This window comes from Netta rufina (assembly GCF_964035555.1).
Source record: "Netta rufina genome assembly, chromosome: 4".
Taxonomy (NCBI): Eukaryota; Metazoa; Chordata; class Aves; order Anseriformes; family Anatidae; genus Netta; species Netta rufina.
The window spans coordinates 52,817,700-52,837,937 of NC_140127.1; the positions used below are offsets into that span (position 1 = coordinate 52,817,700).

The 20,238-nt window shown below is 38.6% G+C and overlaps 1 protein-coding gene across 1 annotated transcript; it reads right to left on the reverse strand.

Moving 5' to 3' along the window:
- Window positions 1-247: 247 nt before the first annotated feature.
- On the reverse strand, window positions 248-15,003 carry NSUN7 (NOP2/Sun RNA methyltransferase family member 7; the record flags this gene model as incomplete). Its single annotated transcript, XM_084286525.1, has 12 exons — window positions 248-270; window positions 1,757-1,904; window positions 3,562-3,679; window positions 6,084-6,198; window positions 6,702-6,803; window positions 7,585-7,728; window positions 8,414-8,624; window positions 9,549-9,732; window positions 11,059-11,211; window positions 12,544-12,674; window positions 14,237-14,295; window positions 14,691-15,003. The coding sequence occupies 12 exons, from the start codon at window positions 15,001-15,003 to the stop codon at window positions 248-250; spliced, it is 1,701 nt and encodes a 566-aa protein (XP_084142651.1).
- Between the last annotated feature and the right edge of the window lie 5,235 nt (window positions 15,004-20,238).

Consider the following 20,238-nt stretch of genomic DNA (forward strand, 5'->3'; position numbering starts at 1 on the left):
AGCACACAGGTCTAGATACATCCTTAGAGTTTCTCCAGAAACAGAGCTTATCCTTTTCTTGGAACGGGTAAGGAGCACGGGTACACAAGGATATACAGCAGGTGAGTGATGATTAAGTACAACAGCTGGTGAGGATTAAAAACACTAAGAGAAGTGTTCACTGATTTGGTGAGGCACTGATATTTACGTGATGAACACGAGGCAGCTGTCTACACTGGTGGTGTAATACATCCTTTTTTCCTAAAGCTCATCCAGCTACATTGACTGGTGCTAAGGGAAAACATACAAGTGTTAAAACATTTTCTCTGGATAGGTCTAAATCCTAACAATCCCCAAATTACCTCTTACAGTCGTTTTGTCAGTTTGCCATTTTCATACTTACATTGCCACATTTAACAATAAATCAGTTATTAAAAGTGTGTGTCCCTTTCATGCTATGCTCAGACTATAAAACAAGTGTAGGTATTTACCAGTTACTCTTCGTTTGCTTGCAGCAGGGAGCAGGTTAGAATCCCACAGCTAATTTCTAAAGAAAGACAAACTACTCTGTGCTTAGTCATTATTCAGATGATTAGCAATACTATTTATAAAAATAACCTACTTTGACAGTAACGCCTCTTTTCAACTCAGATGAGTCGTGGCATTGTCTGACATTACATTATTATGACTATTCATTATTTTTAGTATCAGACTATCTAGTTTCCACTGATGATAGTTTTTAAGCACTTGGGGGTAAAAATTGAAGGAATAAGTATTAGAAAGCAAACCATGTGTTTGGCCAGGTGCTGTACAAAATTTCACACCCAGTCAGAAATATAGCTGAGCTACCTGGCTTACTGTGCAAGGCTTAGTTTCCATGTGTCACAGTCTAAAACGTAATTTACAAAAATGTTTTCTAGCACTTGTAAACACAATCAATCATTTACTAAATGTAGGTTCACTCAAATATGTGAATATATATTAAATGTTCATACAGATGTATGCAGGTCATAGGGAAAAAGAAAGCTATGCTTTAACTTGTCATTTTAAAGTGTAGAGCAAGAAGCTGTAGTATTTTTTTACCTCACTCCCCCAGTGGTCTACCAGACTTATACATCTAGACTGCATTCACTTTAAAATGTAATTACAGATTTTACGTGATTAACATGGCTATTTCCATCCAGGTATCCCATAGTATGTTTCCCATAGCTAGATTATCCTGAATAATGATAAACTGTAATGTAAGTGTGTAAATGAATATATTCAGGAATCCTTACCTTTTCTGTAAATCTGGAGGAAAGTTTAAGGACCCTTAAAGCCACGGCCGATTCCTTAGCACGGTTGGTTTGACCACTTTTAGGCAGAGGTGGTGGAAGCGCCCTGTCACTCATGCTCTTTGCTCCAGTCCGATCAAAATAGGAACTGGAAGTTGGCATCCCGGGTTGGGGACGTCCATATGGTGATATCACTGGAGGAAAAACAATTTCCACAGGCTTCAACACAACCTTCTTACGTTCTGCGCGCGCCTTTCTGGCGAGCATCTGTCTTCCGTGCACCTTGCCAATGGATGGCAAATGAGCTGTGTGTTTCAGCACTCGAGGAAGACCTGTGCCTGCAGCTGGGCTGACAGGTTTCTTCAGTTGAACATAACTGACTGGTTGGCTGACGTTCTTTTTTCTCAGTTTAGTTACTGCTTTAGATACTGAAACTGCAGTATTAATATTAGATGGTGATGGAACTTTATGGTGATGGAACTCAGCCCTCCCTGGCTTTGTACCACTAGCAGTAACACCATTTCCATGTTCTGTCACTTTCCATTGCTTTTTTTCATCGTCCTTTGTTTCTTCTGCAGTGCTGCCCAGTAGTCCTTTAGATGCAGCACGAGCCAAAATGTCTTGAACGGACACATTTTCAGAAGAATCTTTCTGAAAATTTCAAAGGAAACAATAATACATCTACGCCACAGCTGTAAACTCATCACATTGATCCGATTCCTCAGAATTTACCCACAAGAAAAGTATGGCAGACTCTAGCAGAAATACTTCAGTCACATTTGATAAACAGTAACTATTTATTCAAGAAATAAATAATATGGCTGTTGGATAAAGTGGTATCTGCACAGTTGCTCTTCACAGACTTTGCCCTGAAAAGTAGAAATGAATTCTGGACTTTTTAATGCATCTCCCTTATTGATTTGCTTTGTAACATATCTATAACACTGTGTGTGAGAGAGAAATAATTACTAAATTACAGAATTATTAATAATAATGTCAAGCATGACTGATTTTCACGATACTGAAAATCTCTGTTCATAATACATAAGCAAAGAACGCAAACTATATTAACTAGGAACTAGGTCAATAGCCAAACACTGGAAGAGAAGCAAGGGGGAAGAAATCATTTAAAACTACACAAAAAGGGTAGATACCTGAAAAACAGAGGCTGCAGTTTAACTTTTCAGGGTAAGTTTTGTTAGAAAACCCCAATTTCTAGAGTCTCCTAAGATCTGATCACTGATGGAATTAGGAGCAATTGGTTCTGTGCAGTAGAGTTTCACTGAAAAATGGTTCAAATCAATTACCTAAAACAAGTGTTTCTTTCTCTGATTGGAGAGAATAGGGTAGACATATGTACACACCATGATTAACTAAAACTTACTAGCTCAGAAAGCCAGGTTTGAAAATATTCTATATGGAAAAGAAAGAGGTCAATAATAGATAACCTGAAAGGCTTTTCAAGTGTGATCCTCTTACTCTCAAAAAATATTCCCCTTTTAATTCTCCCCAGGACACACAAGCTTCTTTCAAGCACTGGAATTGGGAGTATGACAGAAAGTGATACAAATAACCAAATAAGATCTCGTATCTTTAATTTTCAGTGGAATTTCTAATTAGCTCCTCCTGCTTTCTTCTTTTGGTGAAGAAAGTCCAACTTTCCTCAGCCACAAGATGAAAAGCTTGATGCTAAGGGGTACAAACCATCCCTGCAAGGCCTTTCCTCAGACTTTTACATTTAGCCAGCAAAAGCCTTCTGCTTTTCAACCCAGATCTGCATATGCCTTAGTTTTGGAAAGAAACATTCATACCTATTTTAGTAAAATTATAATGAAGTTTTAATCCCTACTGCTGACATTGCCTGCTTTGATACTGGCAAAGCTTGGTGATACATACAGACCTAACGTATAACTTCCCTAGACACCATTTATCACGATTCTCAATCAAACTGCATATTCTATTCCAAGGTGTGACAACAGTGTATTTCCTCTAAAACTGTTCCTCACACAGACCTAGATTAAGCGACTGCTCTGACCACAAACTGCTCTGACATAAAAAGCATGTTGGAAAGCTGTGCTAAACATAAAACCCTAGGAGTTGCACATTTCAATTATCTCTAGAAAATCTGCAGCATTGCTCCCCTGATATTCGGTCTTTTTGAGACATCCAGAGATGAGCAAGGTTTTTGTGTGTGTGTGTGTGTGTGCACGTGTATTTTTAAACTGTTCCATTTTATATATTCTTTTGTGGAAAATGACAATATTCTTTTTCTGTGTAGCGCTTTTAAATTGTAATTTTCTTAGCTTACCTCTCTTGCTATAATAGCTAGGAAACAGCCACTGGAAATTTCTGATAGTTCTGTTCTGAAAAAGAAGTCAGTGCAGGACTCTGGATTGGAGCATGTAGGAAAAACAGGAGGAATAAGCCTACAGAAAATAAAGAAATGACCAATAGATATTATTTAAGGATATAAAAGAGGGTAAATGATATATTAAGAGCAATTTCCAAATTATATCTTGCAATGACAGTTTTATGAAGCCTATTTTCACTTTAAAACAACAACAAAAAAACAAAAAGGCAACTCAAGACAAACATGAGAACTCAACCATATTAACCACCAAATGCTAAAATGCTAATCCTTAGTCTGATTGCTATATACAGGTCACTGTTACCATGAGTCTATTTAATGGATGAGCTGACCCTGAAAATTAATGCAGAATTTAACTTAAATTTGATATGGCCAAAAGAAAAGCCATGAATGGTTTGGAGTCTCTCCTCCATACACCTGTTTGCAATGTGTACTCTTATGTAAGGTAGAGCCTTTGCAATGAACTATATCCTTAAAGAAAGCTCAGTGTGAAAAGTGGGTACACGTTTGAAAATGCCCTTGACATTTTCACAGCCGTAAGACTGGCTGTTTGACCCCGAACTCCAGCATGGCCTTACCATTTTGTTTGACACCACTCCAGCAACGCAGAATAATTCCAAAACACCTAACACACATTAAGTGCAACTGGCCCGAGAGTTTCCTGAGAGTCCTCCATTTTCTTGGAAAACCAAATTAGTACTAAGTAGATGTGTGATGATCACACAGGGTGTTGTATTGGGATAACCTGTTTCTCTCACAGCCACTACTCCCAGCACAGGTGCCAGTAGTTATGTGACAGTTTTTCATTCTATTCTGCATTATTTTAGTCAAACGTTAGCTAATTCTAAGGAAGGTGCCTAAGGAACTGTCATAAGTAATAAACAGCTCCAGCTTTCACCTTAAGACAAGTATCTTCCCACTACGTATTTTATTTACGGCATTCTGTTACTGCTCTGTTTACACTGGCTACCAGCAGCTTTATTACAGCAACAACTATGCATGGAAAAAGTCCAAGATCTGTGCGTGACTATGAAGGATTCTGGAGTTGGCATTTATGAAGTTCCAGCAGTCTTCACTCACAAATTTGCTCAGGTCTGCAAAAATTCTAATGTAATTTCACCTTCCCTTTCCTACCATCTGAGATTTGAAAGTACAAGTATAATTTGGTGGTACGACAAGTTTCATAACATTGCTGTAAAACATAGATCTGTTTTTGACTTTGGGGAAAAATTTGGGTGAGGGATTTTTTCCTGAAAAAGTCAAAGCTCATGAAAAAAATCCTGTTTTTTTTTGTTTGTTTTTTTTTTTAATAAGTATTAAATTCATTATTTATATAACAAAACTATGTACTATTTATGTTCAAATAATTCAGAGACCTTTGTGTTCCAAGGTCCTCATAATTCACCTGCAGTAATAGCTGCATAGACTTCAAGAAATGACAGACTAACAGAATTTCAAAGCCTAAAGGAAAAAATAATTTAGAGTAGGAGGCCACAAACACTTTGGGACTAGCACAGCACCACTGACAAGACATGCCCTGCTTTCATACCATTTGGAGTAAAGTTTCCAGCTTTTCTACCAATGACTTGAAAGAAAGATGCATTTTATTGTACTGTATCTTAGCACGTGTAACATCTTTCTTTTTAAAGTCTTTGGATTGGTCATAGTTAATATTTAACATTTTAATCATACAAAATGTAAATACACTGAATGTTGTCTTGAACCACAGTACCTTTCCTCAGGATGGCCAAGTCATTAGCTTAATCTAGGATAGTTAAATAAATAAATAAATAAATAAAGACAGTATTATTCTCTCATGCAACAAAAACTCTACCTGCGTCCTGTAATCAATTGTTTTATCTTTGTGCGAGCAAGTACCAACTGTCTGCATTTATGCAACTGACTAAAAGGAATATCAAAACATCCATCAGACTTCTAACAACTTCTTCAGCTGACAAGGATGACAGCTGACATGTTTTAACTACATATACAGTATGCACACAAACACACATACTTTCTTCATCTATATATATTTGCATTGTGATTACACAGGATGCTCTGTAACCGTAACATGTTCGCCCCTCAAGAGTCCATTCATCTGAATACAGGCACAAACTGTTGAGCAGCAGAGGTTCTCGTTCTATATTATGTTCTCATTTTAAGACTTACCTTCTTCCTCATTTTCCTTTTTCCTAGGACTGATCATTCTAGGTCAGAAGCTGAGAGCACACTAGCAGGCTCATTGACTTCTAGTCTCATTTTATCTTAAACTAGCTTCTTTCTCCTTTAAGCTACTTACAGGGTGAAAGCAATAGATGAAGAAGTTGAGTACTACTTAGTACTCGCATAGCATCAAAAGGATAAGAATCAGAGGCAGCAAAAAACTATTGTAAATGTTAATCTAATAGAAGAGACAGAACAGTCTAAGGTAAGAATTATAGACAGAACCACTCATTTCATACCTAAATCGTTTTAGTTTATGTCCTTCCACACCAGATTCCAGTGCTTTTTTCACTACTAGTTCATTCTCTTCTGGGTAAACCGAAGAAGTGCAGTAAACAATAGCTTGTACTTTAACTACAAAAATAAAAATATATATACAATAATAAGTGCTAAAATTCTTCCTATACGCAGTGGTTTAGTATGAACCAAAAGCAGCATAAAACTTATGCATGTATGTCACTTTTACCAATGACATGTATTAAAAAACCTATGTGCAGGAGGATAATCAAAACCTTTTCAAATATTTGCAGATTTCAGCACAAATTCAGGGCTGCATCCAGTCTTTTCACATAGATGCTAATGGGAGGGGGTGAAGAAAGTAGCAGCATGAAGAAGGAGTCAGAACCAAGTATGACTCAGCCCATTCTCCACACAAACCTGAAGATAATTGTATTAATGGCTGGTGAATATTACAGCACAGAAATATCCTTAGTGTTGTGAAGATCATTATTTAGAGCTTTTGGTTACACACTTGCTGTTAATAATCAGCATGTCTTGAACAATACTACAACTGGTTGTAGTACAGTGAAGCTGATAGTACCAGGTGTCCTCAGAAGCCCGAGAGGCAGCACACTCACATCTCATTGCATGCATCAACTCGGTAAGCTGCCGCTCAGCAAGACGACAGAGTTTATCCTTGGACACAGATCCTTGTAAAAGGTCTCTTAGCAATCCTGCATCTAAATACAAAGAGTTGTAAATTTATTAATACTCCTGTTAGTAGCGTCTTAAAATTCAGTTCTTAGCAGAAAAAGCTTTGGTAACAAACTATCATTACTGGTGCAGTGGGAAGGTAGGCTTTATGAATTACAATTCTAAGGAGTACCTAAACAATTCTTTCTTTCTTAAGTTTACTTCTAATTACTACTGCCTCTTCTTTGTTTCTGTTTAATGAGAATTGGACAATGAATAGACTTACATAAAGTCAATAAAGGAACGTGATTAATGGAAAACTGTATACTCACTGGTATATTGAATGATATTTTTCTGCCTATAGTCTTTTTACTTTAGGAAAAGATTTATATATATATATAAATATATCTTTATATAGATAGATAGATAGATACACACACACACACAAGCTGCCACCCAGAACAACCCCAAACTTCACACTATTGACTTGAAATTGCTTTTACAAAATGCTCTTAATCCTTCAGTGCCACACAGAAAGATTTTTTTTTTCTTATTGAGAATCCTAAGCTAGGCCAAATATACTCCCACTCATTTTATGTAGAAAAATCGTAATTGATTTTACATTATTCTCTTCTGTACAAGTAGACTACTGTGGAAATCCATTATACACACAGATTTATGCAAGTCATGTAATGTAAGTTTTATAGTAGTTAGAATTCTAAAAGGAAGTTTTGAGGGAAAGGGGTGGGTTTTTTTTTGTTGTTGTTTTTTGTTTTTTTTTTTTAAATTACAATGAAAAAGTTTATTAAAAAAAGTATCAAAAGTTACCTCCATGTTCACTTAAAATAAAATCTATTGGATTACTGAAACCCAGTCCAGAGCATTGTGGTATCAACAAAATCACTTTCGCATTTTGAAGTCTGGGATCTGTTGGTCGAATCTCAGTAAAATCTTCATATAACAACTGAATATCTGAAAGAAAACAAAAATAGAGTGGGAGGGAGGAAACTCGGTGGTTCCACAAGAAGGCAAGCCTGCCTAATTTTAATGTGGTAAGGTTGAAGAAACAATGGTGTTCCACAAATTGCCATAGAGCTACAGCCTGCTAGACCAGATCCTCTAAAGTATGTCCCGCTGATTTCAAACAGCCAGAAGGATTAGGCCTTACAGACTTCACTGAAGAGACTGATAATGGGGTGCCAGTCTTGTTACGGTCTGTTCTGATCACGTCCTCTGAGTAAGCTGGATGAATGCATGGATTTTGGATTAACGTTCTTACAAACAGGTATAAATCAACCTGAAAGCAACAGCCAAGGCACCAAATGCACTGATTCCAAAGTTCCCAGACACCAACCATTAATATATTAACTACTTATGTGGAGAACTTCGCCATGACCTATCAGGAGTCTGAATCTATGACATGATTAATCTGCAAACTTGATTAGCTTGAGTGTAGATGAAGAGTTCTCAGTTCACCTTGTAACAAAAAATAAGTTGTTACTACCCTCCCAAACCCTCAAACAAGTGATACTAAATTCTGATAGAATTATCGTATTTATAGATATCACAAACATGTAACATATACTGATCTCACATCTATAGAGATATCACACCTACATAACAATACCTTATGCAAATCACCTGTTTAAACACATACTTTCACATCCCATATGATTGAACAAGCTCCTCAGTTCATCTGCTTTTGCTGAAGATTTTACACCACAAACAAAAACTCTGGACATGCTGCGATTTCTCAGCGCTGACATATGGGCGATGGTCAGATGGGAACCTACATGAGCCACTATAACGTCGCCATCCATATTCAGCAGCGCCTGTACAGAGTGTACAGCAAGACTGCGGGACTTATCCTACAAAATAATGACACAAAAAATTAAATACGACCAACTAATTTGGTTTCTCACAGTACCACCCTTTTCCAAATTAGGAAGTTATTTCACTGTTTTCATGACTAACAGGAAAGAGGGGAGAAGAAAGATTAATCAGATATAGCTAATATAGGATTTAAAAAAAAAAATACAAACTCAAACATCTGAAGTCACACTCACTAAATTTAAATAGTTTAATGCTTAATAGAACATAGTACCTATACGTGAAAAGAAATGTGTGCGTATTATCCCCTTAAGAGGGGACTCTTAATGACAGTTCCAGGAAAGACAAACATGGTACATAACATGCAAAATTCATCCTCAGGTGCAGCTTATCAAGGAAAAGTAAAGCTATTCACACAGCTCCAGAAGGAGAGCGATATAGGCGAAATGAAGCACTTACAGATTAAAAAGTAGTATTTTGCTTAAGTTCGGACAACACAGAGACAGATTTGCACACAGAAAGTATAGACAACACGTGTAAATCATCTCACACTACAGATACTGAAGAGGAAAAAGTGACATATGTCAAACATCTCTATCAAATTCCTTGAAATGGCAGAGTGAAGATATGAAGCACACGTGCAAACTTTTGGACAAAATCTGGCAAACACTTATGTTAGGGGTGGGAGAGCAGCACTAAGTTCACATTAGTATCTCTATATACACATCAGTCAAGAACCACCTTGTCCCACTACAGAGAAATGGAGCTTTTCAGGGTTCTGTTTCCTCACTTTGAAAGTTTTTAAATAGTAACATTCAGAATTTGCTTCCATGACCTATTGAGAGCATGTTTATGCCTGAACAACTGAATAGGACAGTCACACAATACATGACTTCATCCTAATATTATATTATTTTAGTTTGCAGATTAGTATCACTCACTCAAGGGTGACATCAACTCACCTGTAATAAGAGTTTGCAATCTGCAAAAAGATCTGAATTCAGCAGTTCTTCTTTAAGAGAGGAAGGAAAAAACAATACATCGTGGCAATGCTGGTCCATACAGTAAGTGTAACGGTTGAAGTCTGACACAGATTCAACTTCTGTGAATCCCTTATTCTTCAGATCTCTGATGACATCTTGAAGGCTGTTAACATACAGCCCTGACCATTAAATATACAGTGCTTATTTAAGCAGTATAATTCACGTTGATATCAATGACCTGGATTGTTGCCTTTAGTGATTTCTTAGTGGGTGTTGCCTTTAGACTGATTTCTTTAATGTGTATGTACACACACCTCTGCAGGCATGTAAAACATTTATTGCATGTGTATCTAAAACACATATTTTTACAGACTAAACACACAAACAAATATAAAAACATAAAATTGTAATACTGCCTAATGCAGGAGGAGAATTCACACAATTTAAGACATCTAAGTTCCATTTCAAAACACTTAAGTTACTAAGTCTGAGTAAGTCTGATAACAGAAATTAAGAAAGAGGCACGTGTCTCCAGAGGATGATTCAAAGCATCAATATTCAACTGTCCGTGTGCTCTGGAGACCCTCTAGCAAATTTACTGCTGAAATAGCTTGGTTCTTTCAATTGCTTTCAAAGTAGTTCAGCTCACCAATGAATTTAACAGCTAATATCTGAAGTAATCCTTCTGTAAACATAATGAAGTTAGAAATGCTGAGGTTTGAAATTCGAATATAATGAAGATTTAAAGGTATATACACCAAGACTTGTTTGTTGAAATGCAGTTTTAGATAGTGCTATAAACTTATATAGTACTTTAAATGCAGAGCCAACACTGCAGCTTTCAGACTAATCTTAGCTAAACTTTACAAAATTACAACTGGTGTAAAACACCTTTATCTTAAAAAGCCTGTAATGTAAGCACAAAACACTGATCCAAAACAAAAGTATTAAAATGTTTAAAACAAGATAAAATGCATTATCTGTATAACAAAATGCATAACAAAATAACCCAGTATGGTTTAACTTATCACCATGGGACTGGGAGCACTAGTGTTCATATGGAGTGATACACTGATTAATGATTTTTAAAAGTGTATTTTAATTGCACATTTATGCTACCCTTACAGAATAAACACCAATTTTAAGTATTGCACCTGTCTCTGCACCCTTGGCCAATGTTATCACTTACAGCAATACACCCACTTTTTAAGAGTTTTTCATCCACATAGTTCTTTTTAACTTTCTAAAACAACAGAATATAACAAGCTCTATCTTTCATTTACAGTTTATGAATACCATTACTGCAATATATAAAAACTTCCAAAAAGCATAAGGCAATGTTACTGTACTAAGCAGCATTTACTACAAGAAACTTAAGTTCCTGGTAATAATATAACCTGGAAATTCCAAAACAAGTGTATGGGACCTATGTGATGGCATATGTAAAAAAAAAAAAAAAAAATGTTATGTGATACTTTTAAGATGTTACCTGGTCTTAAATGTATTTATCCAAACACACAAAGGTAAAGCAGAAGCCCTTTGTTCATGCTTCCGTATGGTTTCTGGTAGGATGTATTCAATTGAAAGAGCATCATGTTTAATGCGATATCTTGCTAGTGCAGCTGCCAATTTGATCCTAAAACTACAAAACATAGTCACATGTTTAATACGTTTCTACCAATGTTTGCACCAACTACTGACATGCAACAATTCCATTACAATAGTGTCTTGCTCAGAAACCAACAGCAAGACTGTGCTTTGCAAGCTGTTATAGAAAATATATAGAGGTATTTTACTATATACTGGTATAGCTGAAACTATTTTATTTGAATACACACAGGACTAGAATTCTGACAAGTGACTCCACAAGTCAGTTTTCTCACCTTTAAAAGAACAAGGCAAATATGTATTAGAACTGCAATCTGTGGAATATAACCACATTTTTGTTAGGTATTTAATGACATAAACACATGCATTTGCAGAATGAGCATCTGAAAAAAGCTGACCTCTAAACATATGCAGAAACAATAGAATTATGATGGAAATCAGGAGTCAGTTTTGTTAGCATAAAATCATAGAATGGTTTGGGTTGGAAAGGACCTTAAAGACCAGGTAGTTTCAACCCCCCTGCCATGGGCCGGGAAACTTTCCCCTAGACCAGGTTGTTCAAAGGGGGATGGGGATCCAACCCAGCCTTAGACACTTCTAGGGATGAGACATCCACAACTTCTCCGTTACATGAAATGTCAGATGAAATATTCCTGGTCTTTTCCTCCTAAAAGCTTTAGGCCTAATCTCGATACACGATACTTCAAACCAAATAAAAATCACTGGTGAGCTACTTCAAATATTAAGATACATTGCTTACTGCCTTGCAGGAATACCTTGCATTTAGGATGTTCATAAACTTTTGGGGCTACTCTGTAGCTAGCAGCAAAACAATTGTGTCTACCAAATACCAGTTGATTTCTTCAGACTTAGGAAACAAATACTTGAATACTATTTAAAATGTTTATTGTACCTATTGTTTTTTTTCTGTCATTACTTAAAATAAATACATATTATCAAAGTTCCAAAACAGCAGCATAGCTAAATAAATGTATGTTATTCCATTACACAACACTTAGGCTCTAAACTCTGCTACTTTCATAAATATGAATGTTTACTAAATATTTCTTCTTTCCTAAAATTGCATGAAAAAAAAAGTTCCACAACTCCACAATAACGTAACTTTTTTCTAGTAAAATAATCTAGTGAAGTATAGTTTGTTAGCAATATTTTTCTTAGCTATAAGAATATGAAACTTTCCCTTCAAATCACTTTCTCATCAAAAATTAAAAACAAAGTCCACAAAATTTCAAGATGAAAGGCGTCTGTGATATTCACAAATTAAAAAAAGGCAGTGGTTATAAAAATCTATGTTTCTGCTAATACGTAACACACACACAAAAAAAGAAATTCTTAGCATGCATACCTGTATAGAAAATGTTCTATCTTCCTAACTTCTGCTACAGGTTCCTCTTCATCAAAAATCTCTCGTGCTTCAAACTTTCGGTCTTGGAGGTCATAAAGCATCACAACAAGCAAGCTGGTTAATTCATCTGGCTGCAACAGAAAAACAACTGGATAAAGAACATGGCACAAAGCTTGTCTTACTTCTGCAAAGAGATCCATATCAGACAGCAGTCTCCCACATAAGAAGCATAAAAACCTCCAATGAAACACTTCTTTCTGAGAATATGTAAATAATTCCTCATGAAGAATTCGTAAAATTAGTAAACTACCAAAAAAAATTTAAAAACAACAAAATATAATATTATTTAGCTTATCAGAACTTAAAAACATCCTTTATACACACAGATAATGTAGGATATCTTAAGAACTTTAACTGTTCTCAGAATTTAAACTTGCAAGTTATTTTCTTCTCATAAAGTAGTTCCCTCAGTAGCTAAGGTAACAAAAACTTCCTAGCAATTTGTCTCTTGTAGGATTCTTTGATATATAGCAACTCATGAGCTCAAACAACTCTGCAGTTGGGACAAATGTAAAATTTCTTTCCCATGTCTAAATGTCGGAATAAGGCAGCATTTCCTTAAAGACACTAGTTACAAGAATTTCAGTTGCATCTTACTTTCTCACAAACATGACTGAAACAAGCTAGAAAACTCAAGTTACTAGGGACACACGTGAAACATAACATGTTATTACCTAAGTCTCATTTCCTTACAAGCATAAGCTGAAAATCAAACATTAGTGTTAGATCATTTGCCTACTCACATCAATCTTCGTGATTAACATCAGTTCAAATTCATCTTGTAATTTTCAAAAGGCATCAAAGACTAAACTAGAAGGAATAGCAGATTATTCAGCCACCTCTAGATTTTCTTTTCTCATTACAGCAGGGAAGTATGATGACAGAGTAAGCTGGACCTGCTGTTGCCAGAACAAGTACAATGGTTGTACACAATGCAGTTTGTCCAGGAAATTACGCTTGGGTTCAGTGCTTTCTTTTGTCTGGTAGGGTTTACTCTATGCTCTCCTCTCACAAGGGGACACAGGTGGCAAGGAAAACATAAAGGGAAGTTATTTATTTTACTGAAAGCATGTTTAATATAAGAACAATGGGAAACCAAAAGAGAATCCAGAAGTTTTCCCTTCAGAAACCCTGATTTCTGTACTTGGGCCAGCCTTGCTGTTATACCCACTAAGACTGGACAAGCTGCACATTGCATTCAACAGGCAGCATCACACTAAGAGGAAGAAAAGGACCCTTGCCTGCAGGACTACTCAGGATGCTCCTGGGAAGTGGCACATGAGTTTGAACTGCCTCATAACAACAAATACACGCAACCCAGGAGTCAAACTTCCTGGTCGAGCACCATAATCTCTAGTATTCTTTTCCTGGCTCACGGACAACATCACAGAGCAGGTAATACACTGCAGTAAGCATTATGGTTCACTCTCCTAGTTTCTTTCTTTGAAGTTTTTAATTCCCAGCATCAGGGTACAACACTCATCTAGTAGCTTCGAGATGAAGGCAAATAACTAAAAAAAGACAGCAATATTTCAGACTCAGGCTACCATCTAGTCAGGATCCTCTGAAAAGATTCTGATTACATCAACTCAGAAAATACAAAATATGTTTCCTTAAAAAAATGTTCACTTACTATTGACTGACAAGGGTAAACACAACTGTCTAGCAGTATTTCTTCAAGAAGCTCTTGATCTGAAAAAAAAAATATATATATTCTCAAGTTATACAATGAAATACAAGACTATATGCAAGAAAAATAAAAACTTATCAACTACTAGAAAAAAGCCTGGAAGTTTGTATCGTGAAAATTAAAGCCAAGTTCACCCACAAACAGTAACAACTCTACGCATAATTACCTTACATGAAAAAACAGATTTTAAATGCTTGATTCCACAAAACACTACCAACACTTAGATATATTTAAATATTTGAGGGATAGTATTCGTCTAGTAGTAACCTACTACTTCATTTGCAAAAACTTACCCAAATCTCTGCTGCCAAGCTGAAACTAATCACTTAGATTTTATACACTTTTCTCTGCTACATCACTTCTGTTGGCAATTCTTTGAAAAAAGTTTTGTACTTACATTTCAGAGCATTGAAAGCTAGTTCGTAAGACACACGCTGGGAATACTCATCTTCAAAAGTTAGCGCAGGAGATACTGAGTCATCGCCATACCGCACTAACATCTTATCTTTAGGTTTTTTATTACGAATGCCTTGAAAAATCTTAGCGGCGTTTATGTAGACAGAGTCATGACAGACATTCTTCCCAATCAGAGTCATTGTTCTTTTCTCAGCAGATCCTTTTACATCCGAAATTTTCATTTCACTCAAGTGAAAAGTATCATTTGTAACATCCTCATGAAAAGACACCGATTTACTTTTAGAACGTGGCATTCTTCCAGTCCTTGATTGGGCAACTGCAAGTCACAGGCTTGCTGCCTCTGCAAAAAAACAAAGTTTGCACTGAATTATGACATTTTCTTTTACTAGAACACTCTTTTACCTTCATTTTCAGATTTTCAATGGAATTTGTTTCTAGGCTCTAATTCTGCAAATACATATATACTTGTGTACGTCTGTCATAGAATCAGAGAAGCATTTAGGTTGGAGAAGACCCCCAAGATAATCTGGTCCAACCTTTAACCTAGCACTGACAAGTCCACCACTAAACCATGTCACTAAGTTCTACATCTACATGTGCTTTGAAGCCCTCCAGGGATGTTGACTCAACTACCTCCCTGGGCAGCCTACTTCACAACCCTTTCAGTGAAGAAAATTTTCCTAATATCCAACCTAAACCTCCCCTGCTGCAACTTGAGGCCATTTCCTCTTGTCTTACCACTTGGTGCTTGGGAGAAGATGCTGTGGTCAGACAAATGTCTTCTTCTGTTGAGAGTCAAGCACCAGTGTGCCTAGTGTTAGGTGCAGCACAGATGGATCCACGGAGCGAATGTAAATTTATTTTACGATGTCATATTGAAACCTAGCAAGTAGTTCTACCAAAAGAAAGCTGTGACTCTTTGCTAGAGTAGAGTTTCAGATTACCTAAATGAAACCAGAACTTGTATGTTTTGAATGAAGAAAAATTTTAAATGCTGTCAAGTTACTTTGTACTAATTCGATCTGAGGACAGATATCCCTCATTTTGCGGAAATGAGGACAGCACCTAACATGGACCTGGAGCTCAAACCCCTCCTCCAGCTGAACACAAAATATTTATTTTGAGAATAAAGTGAACCAATTTTTGTAGTGTCAGGACTTTCAAGCCTTGTAGAATTCCTGATTGTTTGTAAATTCTTTGACAAGCTGCCTTTACTGACACTGCTATTAAGATGACTCAATGAATATGCTTTCCCCAAAGACAAATGTCATCTTAATAAAGATGAGATGACAGTGCTCTACCCTGTGCAGACACACTGCATTGTTGCAGTACTGTTAATCATAGCTTGGATTACTGAACTGTGTGCCAAGCAGAGAACACCAAGCTTGATTAATAGGAAGCTCTGCTGGAAGGAAGTAGAGGGGAGAGAAAAGACCCATTCCATTTATCTATGGAAGAAATGAATCTCAAACAGATTACTCAGTTGAGGGGAAAGAAAAAACAAACCGTCGAGATCCCAAAGATCCCAAAGCACTGAAAACAGGCAGGAAAGTATCTCCTCACTTCTGGTTCCAAGTCATAATCCACTAAAGCAGTAACAATGATCAAGAAGCCCACTGTTAGCACAACAGTTCAATGAGTACTACCAGTAGCATCACAAGGCAAAAGTGGAGTTGATTGTGTCCATTACCTGTGCAAAGGGATGTAAACATCTCTCTTCTGAAAACATCTGTATTATGGAAGCTGGCAGACTCCTGTAACACAAATTACTGTTATCTAAGTACAAACAATAGCAATGAAGATAAGAAGACTGCAGGTTTCCATTAGTAGAGTAGGAACGTGGCAAGCACTGAGCAATAAGGCAGCTGGGGAACCGAGCTACATAACCTTTCTGCCAGGCAGTGCATCTTAAAAGGCTTCAGGGTGTTCACAGTGGAGGAATAACATTTTTTTTTTCCTTTTTTTTCCCCAGTGATTGAGTAGAGGTCTCAGCAAATATTTGGAGGGTTCAACATCTATAAGACTACAGGAAAGTCCCAGGAACAGCACATAAAGAGAATGTGGGTGACAGGGAATAAAGCCTTTATGTTCAATCTCTTGAACAACAAGCTTGGGGTGGTCTTTGCCCTCAGTCTCTAAACCATTTGGGAAAGAATGATACACCAAACGTCTGCCAAGTATCCTCACAGGATATCCACCAAATACAACTGTCTCAAGGCCATCAGGTCTAAATCATTGAGAGATTTTTCAGTTATCACTTCCCAACACCAGAGGTGCACCACCCTTTCCAGCACGAGGTTTACCAGTGAAGAAAAATTGTGTTCATTTATTTGAATGCTGTTTCAAGCAAAGCTGCCCACAACCCATGCAGTCTTGCAATTACAAACTGAATTAACAGCACTAGACAAATGCACTATTTGTGGCACACAATATAGATCGATATGAAGAGTAAGTCAGAAAAACAAATGCTTCCAGTTTATATGTAACTTCACTTAGATTTAAGTCAACTAACATAAACAGATGGCTTTTAGGATGGCTCCAGCTTTAACTTTATGAACTCAAGTGAACAGAACTATGACATTTACTCACTATAGACTCAAATATACTCACTATTTTGTCAGTTATCACCTACTTTTGGAAGCCTCTACCACAACTAGATTCAGAAAAGGCAATAAGCAACCCCTCAGCATTTGGGTTATGCCAGGTAAGGCAGGCTGGCCACCTGTTCACGTTAATGGGAATTCACGCTAACAGGAATTGATGCAGAGTGGCTGTGGGCATGGACGGGGTTCCTTATACATCAAGGGAAAAGCCTTGGCAGCTCCCTACTGTAGTTTACCCTGGTAATCGCATGGGTACACACAACCATACCTGCTAACATCAGCCGTGACCGTCTGTCCCAGAGCTCCTACAGACTGCCAAGCTTCCCGCAGTCCCAATCTCCATTAACGAAGCTGGAGGTGAAGGAAGACGAGTTAAAAACCACCGACGCCAGCCCCACGCACACCCCCCAGCACCCCTTTAACAGCAAACATGCCGAGCCAGGAGGCAGGGACCCACCCAGCAGGGCGCTACCCACCTGCACACCCACCCCACGGGCTCCCCGGGGTGCCCCATGAGCCCTATGCCGGCCCCTGCCCCTGGCGGCGGGCACCGAGCTCCCCCGGGTGCCCCGGGGCCGTTGGGCTCGGGCCGGGGCTCGCCGCTCCTCAGCAGCAGGGAGCCGGGGTGCTGGGGGTGCCCTGCGGGGCCTGGGCCGGCCGGGAGGGGGCTGCAGGGGCCGGGCTGAGCCGCCCTTAAAGCCCGGGAGCTCCCCGGGCCGCCTGAGGGATTGCAGCCGCCATGGAGCCCGCCCTGGCAACGGCGGGGGTGGATCTGTGCGAGCCGTGAGCCCGTGACGGGACCTCGGAGGAAAAGCCCCATTTCTGGGCAGCGAGAGCTCACCCTGCGCCCCTTCCTGGTTTTGGGGCTTAGTGTTTGGTTTGGTTTGGTTTTGTGTTGTTTTCGGTGGTGGTGGTTTCTTTGTTTGTTTTGCTTTGTTTTCAACGTTTACATCCCCATACGGCACGAATTCTTGTAAACTCAACGTCTCCTTTTAAATTATAAATCTTTCATACACACATATTTTACTCCATCAAAACCACCTCCAGTTGTGGGGCTGGAAATTGCTGGATATCGACGCGTAACACCGGTTACCCACCCAGACAAGGCACTCACTGTTCATTTGCACTTGAAATTAACAAGGTGCTCTGAGAGCGTTTTAACCACCTCAACCTCGTTTTTTATTCCATCTTGATACACATAAATGGATCAGGCCTTTATTTACTTCCAGGCTTTTTAATGGTTTACAAACAGTTTTTGACACTATTCCTAATAGCTGAGCCATCACCTTGTCAAAAATCTACTTCATCCCCATAAACCTTGTTCCTGTTACATCCTGTTATGGGCAATGCTTAAATTCTGCTGAATAAAGGAAAACAGTAAAATCCCCCGTGATTCAGTTAAAATCTACGATGCCTGACAGCATGTCCTTTCCTGCATGTTGCCTGAGCATCTGCCACATGCAGAAGTCCTAGAAAGTTAAGTTCTTTAGACTCGCTTCTGCAGTAGGACTGCTCAAAAACTGACTAACCAGGATCTGGGGCTAGGTTGACAGTATGTTTAGTAAGGCTTAGCACAAATATAGCACACACACATTTTTAGAAATTGAGGCCCCAGACCTTTTGGGGAATGTTATATATGGAGTGGTAACTTGTGTCGAGAAAATGGTTGATATTAATAAAGAAGGGGGAGATGTGGGAGTGTGGCCATGGGGGTCAGCAAGCCCCATGTTTGATGGTAACATCAGACTCTTAACGATGAGGCCATCAGGAATGTAAAAGAGTTTAGAGGGAACAAGAAAGGGTGATACAGGAGACTTCATGCAGTCTCCGGTTTCTTGTTCTCCGTTAAGGCATGGAAGTTTCTGGGTGTTTGCTGTTGCTGTTATATTCAAAGTTGTTTGACCAATGAAAGGTTGTTTTTGAAAAGGACTGCTGTGGGGAGAAGGGTATATGAGGGGAGTCTGCCCTCAAGATAAAGAAGGCAACACGATGAAGTTATGTCATCAATAAAGAAGCAGAAAGAAGGAATGAAGAGGAACAGGCTAGCAGAACAGGGACCAGGACAAGAACAGGCACATTGATCGCCTCATGAAGATGGGTTCAGCCAGACTCAGCAAACCGCTCAGAGAAGCTCGCACAGAAAGTCGCTGGGAATGGCACACTGGAGCTGGAGAGAAGCTCAAGCTGAGAGAAGCGGAGCTGTGCACACAGCTGCCCCTCGCTGGTAAGCAGCTGCACATTATGGGGAATCATACGTCCTTAGAAACAAACTGTCCTGGTAACCTTACAGCTTATTCTCCTTTTTAACAATCGGACAGTTTATGATCCTGGAACATGGGACCAAATTGAGGTCAAGGTGTGGGACTCTGCTACTAAAGACAACAAGGTTGCAGTGGGACTGCTCAGCACCTGGCAAGCAATCTCTGAGGCCTTAAAGAGCCCTGTGGGACCACGGTCAGAAACGTGTGGTTTGCCAGACAGTGAGGGAGCTGTGGGCTCCTTTACTGATCCCACTGCTACGCCATCGGCCCCTCTGCTGCCACAGCCATCGAAGGCTTTTGCTGTTACGCCCCCTGCTGACCTGGACGTGCCTTTTGACCCTGGACTATTGGCCTTGAAAAGGAGACTGGTATGTTTTTATTCGATCTGGAAGATTAGGATACATAAGGCCCGAAGACCGAGTTGCTTGACAACTTAAAGCGAGACATATTGTTCAAAAGGAATGGAAAATGAAGACTTGTTTGCAATTAAGACAAGGAATGAAAAATGGAGACTGTTAAGTCATGGAACTTCAAGGATTGTTTGTTACCTTTTCTGATTGTATAGGCATACTTGGGTTTAGTATGTAAAGCAATGTTCTGTATATTTAGAATGTTTGATGTTCGTGTGTGTGTTAGTGGAGCGTAACCTCCCCACACACCCAGT